General features: G+C 41.6%; 1 protein-coding gene across 2 annotated transcripts in view; it reads right to left on the reverse strand.

Moving 5' to 3' along the window:
* Positions 1-11,718, reverse strand: part of TERF1 (telomeric repeat binding factor 1) — a 39,729-nt gene extending 28,011 nt beyond the window's left edge. Inside the window, exons 1-3 of one of the 2 annotated variants that reach the window (XM_029223089.1) lie at positions 11,400-11,718; positions 6,682-6,777; positions 328-449 (exon numbers count right to left, since the gene is read on the reverse strand). In XM_029223089.1, coding sequence (XP_029078922.1) covers positions 328-449; positions 6,682-6,777; positions 11,400-11,706 — 525 coding nt within the window. In that variant the 5' untranslated portion in view covers positions 11,707-11,718. The remainder of the gene's footprint in view (positions 1-327; positions 450-6,681; positions 6,778-11,399) is intronic. The other variant, XM_029223090.1, reaches the window with a different exon arrangement.
* Between the last annotated feature and the right edge of the window lie 458 nt (positions 11,719-12,176).

Below are 12,176 nucleotides of genomic sequence, written 5' to 3' on the forward strand. Positions count from 1 at the left end.
AAAAAAAAATAAAAATAAAAGGTAATCTTTAAATGGGAGAGCATAAACCACTGGTTTTTGAAAGTTGTTTAGTAATCTTTAAATAGATTTGGCATATTTTCCAACGTGGGGGCAATATGCACTTAGGTAGAAAACATTAAGTCCCAACAACTCTTAGTCCTCATGTCAAGACAATAAATCATAGGTCAAATTTCTAAAGAGAATGATTATATTATATTTTACTACAGGTTTACCATCCAACTTCTATTAGGTGGCTCTTAGTTTCTTTAGATGTTGTTTTCATTTTCTAGCAAAATAATAATAATAAACACAAAGTAACACTCATACCTGAATTTTAATTAAATTCTGTATTTCTTCATGAAGCTTGTCATGTTCCTTTTCAATTGACGCCCAAATCATCAGGGCTGATTCCAAGGGTGTAATTTGTTCATCACTTTCAAACTGTGCATCTTTTAAAACCAAAATAAAAATAAGTAACTTAGAAAGCCATGAAGAACTTTACTTTGTTAATTTTTTTATAAATTCATTTCTTTAAACATTGACTGAGTGTATACTATGTGCCAGGCACTGCTCTCGTATATACCAGTTTAGGGAAGATTTTTCAAGTTAATTTCCTCATTAAAATCAACTTAAAAAAAATAAAAAATAAAAAACAGAAAAGGCTATATATGAGTTCACAAAACATCTGAAGATTTTCTCTACTAAAATACTGATTTTAAGACCTGAAATAAATTATATTTTATATAAGGTGTCACAATAACAGAATTCTTAAATGGTTTGTAAGTCTAACTGCAGTATAACAAACTTCATTGAGATAGAGCATGAAATTAGTTTATTGTGAAATTTGATTTTCGCATATACTACTTTAAATCCTTGTTATATATTTTGTAGATATTTGAAACAGGATCAATCAAGAACTTATCTCTCTACCAACATTATTCCAATCACCAAAGCTTAAAAACCTAAGGAGTGACTTCCCTGGTGGCGCAGTGGTTAAGAATCCGCCTGCCAACGCAGGGGACACGGGTTCGAGCCCTGGTCTGGGAAGATCCCACATGCCGCGGAGCAACTAAGCCTGTGCACCACAACTACTGAGCCTGTGCTCTAGAGCCTGCAAGCCACAACTACTGAGCCCACATGCCACAACTACTGAGCCCGCGTGCCACAACTACTGAGCCTGCGTGCCACACTACTGAAGCCCACGCGCCTAGAGCCCAAGCCCCGCAATGAGAAGCCCACACGCCACAACGAAGAGTAGCCCCCGCTTGCCGCAACTAGAGAAAGCCCGCGCACAGCAACGAAGACCCAACGCAGCCAAAATAAATAAATAAATTTATTTTAAAAAAACCTAAGGAGTCACCGTTTTACTCCTTCCTCTTTTTCATCACCATATACCACTTGTTGCGATATTGTATAGTGGTTTTTAAAACTTTGGAGTTTATTCCAGACTCTACCATGTACTACCTGTGTGGTGTTGAAAAAGTTATTTTGCCTTTCTAAGCCTCAGTTTCCTCACCTATAAAATGCTGTAAATATGGGCTTCCCTGGTGGCGCAGTGGTTGAGAGTCCGCCTGCCGATGCAGGGGACATGGGTTCGTGCCCCAGTCCGGGAAGATCCCACGTGCCGCAGAGCGGCTAGGCCCGTGAGCCATGGCCACTGAGCCTGCGTGTCCGGAGCCTGTGCTCCGCAACGGGAGAGGCCACAACAGTGAGAGGCCCGCATACCGCAAACAAAACAAAACAAACAAAAAAATGCTGTAAATAAATACTATGTGAATATTTAATGAGATAATATTTGTACTACTGTTAAACTTTCTTAAAATAGAATTTATCAGCTTATTCTTATCAAAGACTCACAGTGGCTGGTAACTACTTAGCAAATTACACACAAACATCTCCATTTGAAATTCAGGGTCACGTGTAGTTGAAAATCCAATACATAAACTAAAATTAAGTTTTAAATGCTGCCTCTCTTGAAATATAGTGATTCTTGATCACTGACCCCAGCCTATTATATCGAAGATGCACCCTGGTGAATTTCAAGATTAAACCATGGGGTCACACACAAAACAGGGATTTTTTTTGCACCCTTGTTTTGAGAGAAAAAGTTGTTGGAAGGGAAAATAAGAATATAATGAACAACTGCTATATGTGAAGCCCAGCCAGGCACTTCTAGAACATTCTGTCACATTTAATTTACCATACAGCTCTGTGAACCATGTTAGCTTATGGTCTACATCGGCCCGTTTTCTTCCTCTGCCACCAGCCCAGCCAGCCTACCTACCTACCGTCTTCCGCACGTCTGCTTTGTCTCTAGCCCTAATCCACTGACTGTCCGGGTCCAACTCACCCCCACAACACAGCACACCACATGAGCCAGAGCTGGATGAGTGTGGGCTCCCAGAGCAGTCCTAATAGGGTGGGAATCCCTGCCACCCAGTCTGTTTATAAGTGAACAGTTCCGTGCGATTACGGCCCACCACTGGAGACTGCCAGGAAAGCATTTTGTAAATTGTAAAACCCAATATAAATATGGAATTATTTGCATCAAAAGGTCCTTTACAACCTGGAAGAAAGGGACAAATTCTTAGAAATGCACAGCCTGCCAAGACTGAATAAGGAAGAAATAGAAAATATGAACAGACCAATCACAAGCACTGAAAGTGAAACTGTGATTAAAAATCTTCCAACAAACAAAAGCCCAGGACCAGATGGCTTCACAGGCGAATTCTATCAAACATTTAGAGAAGAGCTAACACCTATCCTTCTCAAACACTTCCAAAATATAGCAGGGGGAGGAACACTCCCAAACTCATTCTACGAGGCCACCATCACCCTGATACCAAAACCAGACAAGGACATCACAAAGAAAGAAAACTACAGGCCAATATCACTGATGAACATAGATGCAAAAATCCTCAACAAAATACTAGCAAACAGAATCCAACAGCACATTAAAAGGATCATCACACAACATGATCAAGTGGGGTTTATTCCAGGAATGCAAGGATTCTTCAATATACGCAAATCAATCAACATGATACACCATATTAACAAACTGAAGGAGAAAAACCATACGATCATCTCAACAGCTGCAGAGAAAGCTTTAGACAAAATTCAACACCATTTATGAAAAAAACCCTGCAGAAAGCAGGCATAGAGGGAACTTTCCTCAATATAATAAAGGCCATATATGACAAACCCACAGCCAACATTGTCCTCAACGGTGAAAAACTGAAAGCATTTCCACTAAGATCAGGAACAAGACAAGGTTGCCCACTCTCACCACTCTTATTCAACAAAGTTTTGGAAGTTTTAGCCACAGCAATCAGAGAAGAAAGGGAAATAAAAGGAATCCAAATCGGAAAAGAAGAAGTAAAGCTGTCACTGTTTGCAGATGACATGATACTACACATAGAGAATCCTAAAGATGCTACCAGAAAACTACTAGAGCTAATCAATGAATTTGGTAAAGTAGCAGGATACAAAATTAATGCACAGAAATCTCTGGCATTCCTATACACTAATGATGAAAAATCCGAAAGTGAAATCAAGAAAACACTCCCATTTACCACTGCAGCAAAAAGAATAAAATATCTAGAAATAAACCTACCTAAGGAGACAAAAGACCTGTATGCAGAAAATTATAAGACACTGGTGAAAGAAATTAAAGATGATACAAATAGATGGAGAGATATACCATGTTCTTGGATTGGAAGAATCAATATTGTGAAAATGACTCTACTACCCAAAGCAATCTACAGATTCAATGCAATCCCTATCAAACTACCACTGGCATTTTTCACAGAAGTAGAACAAAAAAGTTCACAATTTGTATGGAAACACAAAAGACCCCGAATAGCCAAAGCAATCTTGAGAACGAAAAACGGAGCTGGAGGAATCAGGCTCCCTGACTTCAGACTATACTACAAAGCTACAGTAATCAAGACAGTATGGTACTGGCACAAAAACAGAAAGACAGATCAATGGAACAGGATAGAAAGCCCAGAGATAAACCCACACACATATGGTCACCTTATCTTTGATAAAGGAGGCAGGAATGTACAGTGGAGAAAGGACAGCCTCTTCAATAAGGGGTGCTGGGAAAACTGGACAGGTACATGTAGAAGTATGAGATTAGATCACTCCCTAACACCACACACAAAAATAAGCTCAAAATGGATTAAAGACCTAAATGTAAGGCCAGAAACTATCAAACTCTTAGAGGAAAACATAGGCAGAACACTCTATGACATAAATCACAGCAAGATCCTTTTTGACCCACCTCCTAGAGAAATGGAAATAAAAACAAAAATAAACAAATGGGACCCACTGAAACTTCAAAGCTTTTACACAGCAAAGGAAACCATAAACAAGACAAAAAGACAACCCTCAGAATGGGAGAAAATATTTGCAAATGAAACAACTGACAAAGGATTAATCTCCAAAATTTATAAGCAGCTCATGCAGCTCAATAACAAAAAAACAAACAACCCAATCCAAAACTGGGCAGAAGACCTAAACAGACATTTCTCCAAAGAAGATATACAGACTGCCAACAAACACATGAAAGAATGCTCAACATCATTAATCATTAGAGAAATGCAAATCAAAACTACAATGAGATATCATCTCACACCAGTCAGAATGGCCATCAGCAAAAAATCTAGAAACAATAAATGCTGGAGAGGGTGTGGAGAAAAGGGAACACTCTTGCACTGCTGGTGGGAATGTGAATTGGTACAGCCACCATGGAGAACAGTATGGAGGTTCCTTAAAAACTACAAATAGAACTACCATATGACCCGGCAATCCCACTACGGGGCATATACCCTGAGAAAACCATAATTCAAAAAGAGTCATGTACCAAAATGTTCACTGCAGCTCTATTTACAATAGCCAGGAGACGGAAACAACCTAAGTGTCCATCATCAGATGAATGGATAAAGAAGATGTGGCACATATATATAATGGAATATTACTCAGCCATAAAAAGAAACGAAATTGAGCTATCTGTAATGAGGTGGATGGACCTAGAGTCTGTCATACAGAGTGAAGTAAGTCAGAAAGAGAAAGACAAATACTGTATGCTAACACATATATATGGAATTTAAGAAAAAAAAATGTCACGAAGAACCTAGGGGCAAGACAGGAATAAAGACACAGACCTACTAGAGAATGGACTTGAGGATATGGTGAGGGGGAAGGGTAAGCTGTGACAAAGTGAGAGAGTGGCATGGACATATATACACTACCAAATGTAAAACAGCTAGCTATTGGGAAGCAGGCGTATAGCACAGGGAGATCAGCTCAGTGCTTTGTGACCACCTAGAGGGGTGGGATAGGGAGGGTGGGAGGGAGGGAGATGCAAGAGGGAAGAGATATGGGAACATAGGTATATGTACAACTGATTCACTTTGTTATAAAGCAGAAACTAACACACCATTGTAAAGCAATTATACTCCAATAAAGATGTAAAAAAAAAAAAAGGTCCTTTAAATAACCATGCTGTAAATATTAGCCATTACTGATAAACTGAACCCGGACTGGCCATTACAACCTAAAATAAACTATGAGGGGCTTCCCTAGTGGTGCAGTGGTTGAGAATCTGCCTGCCAATGCAGGGGACACGGGTTCGAGCCCCCGTCTGGGAAGATCCCACATGCCGCGGAGCAACTAGGCCCGTGAGCCACAATTACCGAGCCTGTGCGTCTGGAGCCTGTGCTCCACAACAAGAGAGGCCGCGACAGTGAGAGGCCCGCGCACCGCGATGAAGAGTGGCCCCCACTTGCCGCAACTAGAGAAAGCCCTGGCACAGAAATGAAGACCCAACACAGACATAAATAAATAAATAAATAAAAGAAAAAAAAAAGAATGATCCATGCTTTAAAAAATAAAAATAAATAAACTATGAGGACAAGGGAGAGAGAGAATTATAGTTATAAAATCATATTCCCTTATTAAGTGCTAAAATCAAGCTCAAATAAGAGGTTTCAAATATCATTGTTGCCAGTTAGAAAAAGAGTATGCATGATAGCAATAGGAGTCACCACAAAGTTACCATAGCCCCATTTAGTGACATCTTTAAGACAGAGTACACATGGGCTTCCCTGGTGGCGCAGTGGTTGAGAGTCCGCCTGCCAATACAGGGGACACGGGTTCCTGCCCCGGTCTGGGAAGATCCCACATGCAGCGGAGCGGCTGGGCCCGTGAGCCATGGCCGCTGAGCCTGCGCGTCCAGAGCCTGTGCTCTGCAACGGGAGAGGCCACAACGGTGAGAGGCCCGCGTACCGCAAAAAAAAAAAGACAGAGTACACGGAGCATGGTCCCCCAACAGCAACATCAGAATCACCTGGGAACTTAATAGAAATGTAAACTCCAGGGCCCCTCACTCACCCTACTAAATTAGAAACTCACGATGGAGAAGGGGACTCACCATTCTGTTCCTTAACAAGTTCTCTAATAATTCGGAAGCAAGCTAAAATTTGAGAACCATCACTCTAAGAAGATAGGGATTATATTTCCTTTACTAGCTTTAAGTATGTCTGTGTACAGATGTACATGCCAAATACACGTGAGCAAACTCTCAAAAACAAAGGACTACTCCCATCTCTTTCTTCTCATTGTCTCCCCTTAGACATAGATTGAAATATGTCCAATATAAGATAAAAACATATTTACCAAGGGTTTTTCCAGCTGCAATTCTTGTCAAAAATTGACATATGTATATAGTTCTCAGTTGGTAAGCTGTTAGGCTGGACAATCCATGAATAATAGCTGAAAGTGAAGAAAGTGAATCTTATTAAAACATCAAAACAAAACTCCAAACTTGACCCAGCAGTGCCTCTGCGTGGTTTGCGGAGAAATAAGTTACAAATATCACCCAAAGATTATCATAAATTTAGAGTGTATGCTTTATTTATAGACAATTTTTAGGAAATCAGAACAAAAAAGAATAACAATGAAGACTTTTCCTTCAAAATAAAACTGATGTTTCACAGGCAGAATAATAAATCTTGAAAACTACGTACTTTCACAGGTAGCAGTCTAAACGAAATGAAAAGGGAGATTTAGATCCAAACTGTAAAATGTGTCAAATCATTACCTGGAATCATACTTTATACCTTAAAATGCCTAATATTATAGGAAATATATTATTTCTGTCAAGGTTTCAGTTAAGCGAGAGTCTGTTCAGTTTACGAAGCTTTATTTTAAAAACATTTATTAATGTTAATCTCCCCAATATTTGAACACCCACCCAGATGTTATGCTAGGTAGTAAGTATATACAACACTGAGTAAACCATAATGCTGGTTTTCACTGAATTTACCATGTAGCAATAAAAGACAAAGATTAAATTAACCAGCAAACAAAAAAACAGTCCTGCAGCTGCTAAGCAGATGAAACAAATAAATACATTTATTTGTATTTATTTCCTCAATTTTAATATGCCATAACCTTATGCTACACCAGAGATTATCTGGACCAAATATAGTCATAATATAATTAAATAGGATTCAAAAAGAGCACAAAATTTATATAAAATTTAAACACAACTTATTCAACATGGACTGAACATCTACTGCTGGCCAGTGGTAGGGACTGATGTCTGAATAATAAGATAGCCAGTCCCTGCTCCTCAGAAGGTTTTAGTCTGAGAAGGCAGGAATTAAACAAAAAATTATGCAAGAGACTAATTAAAATTTTAATGTGTCATAAAGGGTAAGTATGGTATAGGAGCAAAACAGAAGAAAGACCTATTCTAGGGAAGAAAGTCAGATCCTTTCTGTCTTCACTTCCCTCCATATTTAGTCTACGTATGCAATAACTACAGATACCCTACATACCACTGCCCTTCTGCTCTTTGTACCTGTTAGGCATAAAACAAAACAAAAACAATGAAAACCTACCCTGGTTGAACCTGGCTATCTGTTTTTTCCTCACCTGTAACCAAACACTACATTAGGGAGGATCTAATGACCAGCAACAGTAACAACTATATTTAAGCACTTAACTATAATACCAGGCACTACTCTAAGCACTTAGCAGTGGTTCTTAACTAGAGGTGATTTTGTCCCCTAGGAGACATTTGGCAATGTCTGGAGACAATGTTTTTTTGTTTTTTTTTTTGCGGTACGCGGGCCTCTCACTGTTGTGGCCTCTCCCGTTGCGGAGCACAGGCTCCGGACGCGCAGGCTCAGCGGCCATGGCTCACGGGCCCAGCCGCTCCGCAGCATGTGGGATCTTTTCGGACTGGGACACGAACCCGCATCCCCTGCATCGGCAGGCGGACTCTCAACCACTGCGCCACCAGGGAAGCCCCTGGAGCTATTTTTGATTGTCACGAGTGGGAGGGGTGCTGCTGGCACCTAGTGGCTGAGGTCAAGGATCCTACAATGCACGGGAGAACCTCCACCTCATTCCCCCTCCACCCTCACGCATACACAGAATAAAGAATCATGTGGTGCAAAATGTCAACAGGCTGAGGCTGGGGAACCTTGCTTTATACATATCAGTTCATCTGCTTCTCTCAACAGCCCTTTGAGGTAGATGCCATTATTACTACCATTTTACAGATGAGGAAATTGTAGTACCACGGGAACTGGTGGTACCAAGTCATTGCTTCAAGTCTTATGGCTATAAACCAGCAGAGCCTGGAATCAAACTCAGACAATTTACTATGGAGCCCATGCTCTTAATTACAATTCTACACTGCTTCCCACGGTGGAGACAGGTTAGGAATATCAGTCTGGAAAAGGCATTATCTGAGATAAGTGAGGTGGGAGAATAATTCTGAGTTGGAATGAAAGAGCTAAGAATTTTCTAGGAAGCATCAGAGTTGTATGTGTTTACAATCTTGAAAAGCGTAGTAAATGAAATTCTATAAGAGATAAAAGGGAGTCCTTTTAGTCAAAAATGGAATACCGAGACAATATTATGTTCACAGTTTGCATATCTGTTTTAGCAATGCAACCTGAAAAAGTTTACTCTTTCTGGGTTTCTGTGCCTTTAACCTTCAAATAATGGAGATGACCTAGATTACTCCTTGGGTCTTGGGCTAGAACCTTACAAGGTCCTTTTTTTTTTTTAAAAATAAACTTTACTTTTTAGAATGGTTTTAAATATACATAATGTAGTGAAGAAAGATAGTAAAGAGGTCCCATATACCCTCCACTCAGTTTACCCTGTTATTAGCATCTTGCATTAATTAGTATTCTATGTTACATTAATTAACCAATATTGATACATTAGTAACTAAAGTCCATGCTTTATTCAGATTTCCTTAGTGTTTACTTAATGTCCTTTTTCTGCTGCAAGATCCCAACCAGGGCACCACATAACACTTAGTCATCATGTCTCTTTGGGCATCTCTTGGCTATAACAGTTTCTCAGACGTTCCCTGGTTTTGATGACCTTGACAATTTTGAGGTATTTTGTACAATGCACCTCTCTATTGGGATTTGTCTGATATTCTTCTCATGATTAGATTAGAGTTATGGGGTTTGGGGAGGAGGGTCACAGAGGTAAAGTTCCATTTTCATCACACTGTATCAAGCGTACATGCTACTAGCTATCACTGCTGACGCTGACCTTGATTACCTAGGTGGGCCAGTGTCTGTCAGCTTTCTCTACTTTCTCCCCCTTTGTATCCTGTGCTCTTCGCAGCCCACACTTAAGGAGTGGGGAGTTACGCTCCACCTCCTTGAGGACAGAGTAGCTACACGAATTACCTGGAATTCTTCTGCGTCGGAGATTTGTCTCTTCTTCCATTTGTATATTTATTCCACCATTTATTTACATCAGTATGAACTTTATGGATATTTATTTTATATGTTAAGTTATAATCCAACACTACAGTTGACCTTTGAACAATGCCAGGGTTAGGGGCGCTGACCCTCTGAGCAGTTGAAAATCCCAGTGTCGGCTCTCTGTATTCCCAGTTTAACCAACCACAGATTGCGTAGTACTGTCTTATTTACTACTGAGAAAAAAATTGGCTTGTAAGTGGACAGGTGCAGTTCACACCTGTGTTGTTTAAGGGTCAACTGTATTTTCTTGCTCGAGTTATTTCAGCTTTGGCCATTGGGAGCCCTTGCGGTTGGCTCCCGTGTCCCTTTGTACTACTCCCATAATTGTGGGATTTTTTTTTGTTTCTTTGGGGGTTTTGTTTTGCTTTGTTTTTAGCACTTTTTTACTTTCTGTTACAAGATGCTCCAGGCTCAACTTGTATATTTCCTGTCCCAGTCCCAGAATCAGGCCATTTCTCTGGAGAATGGTATTGGAAACCAAGACGTGAGTGCTAAGTGTACCCCTTGCTGCTAGGGTTACATTGCTTCTACACCCTTTCATCTGACAGAACAAGGAAATATATGAGTATATCCTAACCTGTGTCTACATATGTATAATATGCATTGATATTTCTATATGTTATAAACAGGAGCTCATACTGATATTTCCAATTCAAATTCATTAACACATAGATAATTTTAGCCTCCTCCCCAAAGAGGCCTTTATAATAATTCGAATTATTAAATGAACTGGCTTCATTCCAGGATTTAACTTCCTAATTAATGTTAATTAACCATGGCTCTAGTGTTATCTGTGACACGGAGGAAAGCTTCTTGAATTGGAAGATAAGGCATGCGTCTGGAACAACCCTTTAACCTATCAATGCTTTAGGTTGTTTTAACTAGTTCACTCCTCTATAAACTGAGATTACTTGCCTAACTCAACGGGATAACCGTGAAGCTGAAATGTACCAATACGGTTTACTGAGGTATTTGATTTCCTACTAAATAGTATCTTGGGGTTGCGTTCGGCTGCAATAAGTTGACGGCCAAGTCATATAAATACCAGAGCATCTTTCGGTTATCATTCAAAAAGCCAGCTAGCCTTCTCTAGGCGTCAAGGTCTCTGTCCATCGCTTACAGGCTGTCTTGCGTAGGCGGTCGATTTCATTGTCAGTTACTTTTATTCTGAAGCCTGTACGGAGCCAGCGGGCTAAACCAGGTTTAGATAGCTCCCGAAGTGACAGAAAACACTGATGCCTAGGTCACAGTGACTTGTTAAATAAATGCCATTACAGGAGTATCTCTGCCGAAAAAAGCAAGAAACACAAGCGCCACAGGCGACAAAAGGAACTGGACACTGGATTCGGTGCAGTTTTGTTCATTTTAACTCACTTAACCCTCTTTCAACTCTAATGAATCTGAGCAAAACTGAGGAGCTGAGAGGAGGCGGATGCGGGATTGGAACCAACGATCAACTCTGAGCTGGGGGCCCTCCGCTCGGGCGCCGCAGCAGCCCGATCCCCGACCCCCTGGGGGACAGCGCCGCAAACCTGGCCTCGGCAGCCCGCCGCGGTCACCGCCCCCGGCCCGGGCGCGCCCCGCACTCACCCTCGGCGCTGTCGCGGGTGCGGTGGAAGTCGTCCGAGCGGCCGTCACGGAAGGCCCGGCAAAGAGACAGGCAGAGGAAATCGAGCATCCAGCCGGCAGCTACCGCCTCGGCCTCAGCCACCAGGCCCGCGTCCTCCTCCTCCTCAGGGGCCCCCAACTGCATCTGGCACTCGAGCAGTTCCTGGCACTCAACCTGCTCCTGACCATCTCTCGCCGTTTCCGCCATCCGCTCCTCCAGGGAACCTGCATCCTCCCCATCCGCAAGCCCTCGCGGGCTCGGAGCCGCTGAGGCGGTGTTCTCCGCCATATTACATCTCTCGCACTGCTTCTGTCTTTTCCTGCGCGGAGCGACGATTGGCTCGCGCCGCGCGGGGCGGAGCCTCGGAGGGTCTCTTCCGCCCGTGGGAAACCACCAATCACACACCACCGGGATGGGCGAGCGGCTCGAACCTGGCTTCTGATTGGCCGAAATCTGCTCCCGCCTCTGGATGTTGAATTCCCCGCCACTCAAGGGTGCAGTTTTGTTGGTAAACTAGACAAGTTCTGGCTGGATGCGGAGAGAGAACAGGAGGTCGGGGAGCAGGGGACTGCTTTATTCTCGTGCTAAAATGCAACACTGACTAGAACAACAACACGGTTAGTTAAAATGGAAAAACATTTTACCCTCAATGTGCTTCAAAAATGAGATAGGTGATTAAAACTTGTCACTATTTTCCGAGCGTAACACTTTAGATCCTGGTATTCACTTAACAGTTACTGTGCGATCACGAACCAAAA

Source organism: Monodon monoceros, unplaced genomic scaffold (assembly GCF_005190385.1).
Source record: "Monodon monoceros isolate NGI ecotype Baffin Bay Population unplaced genomic scaffold, NGI_Narwhal_1 Super_Scaffold_14, whole genome shotgun sequence".
Taxonomy (NCBI): Eukaryota; Metazoa; Chordata; class Mammalia; order Artiodactyla; family Monodontidae; genus Monodon; species Monodon monoceros.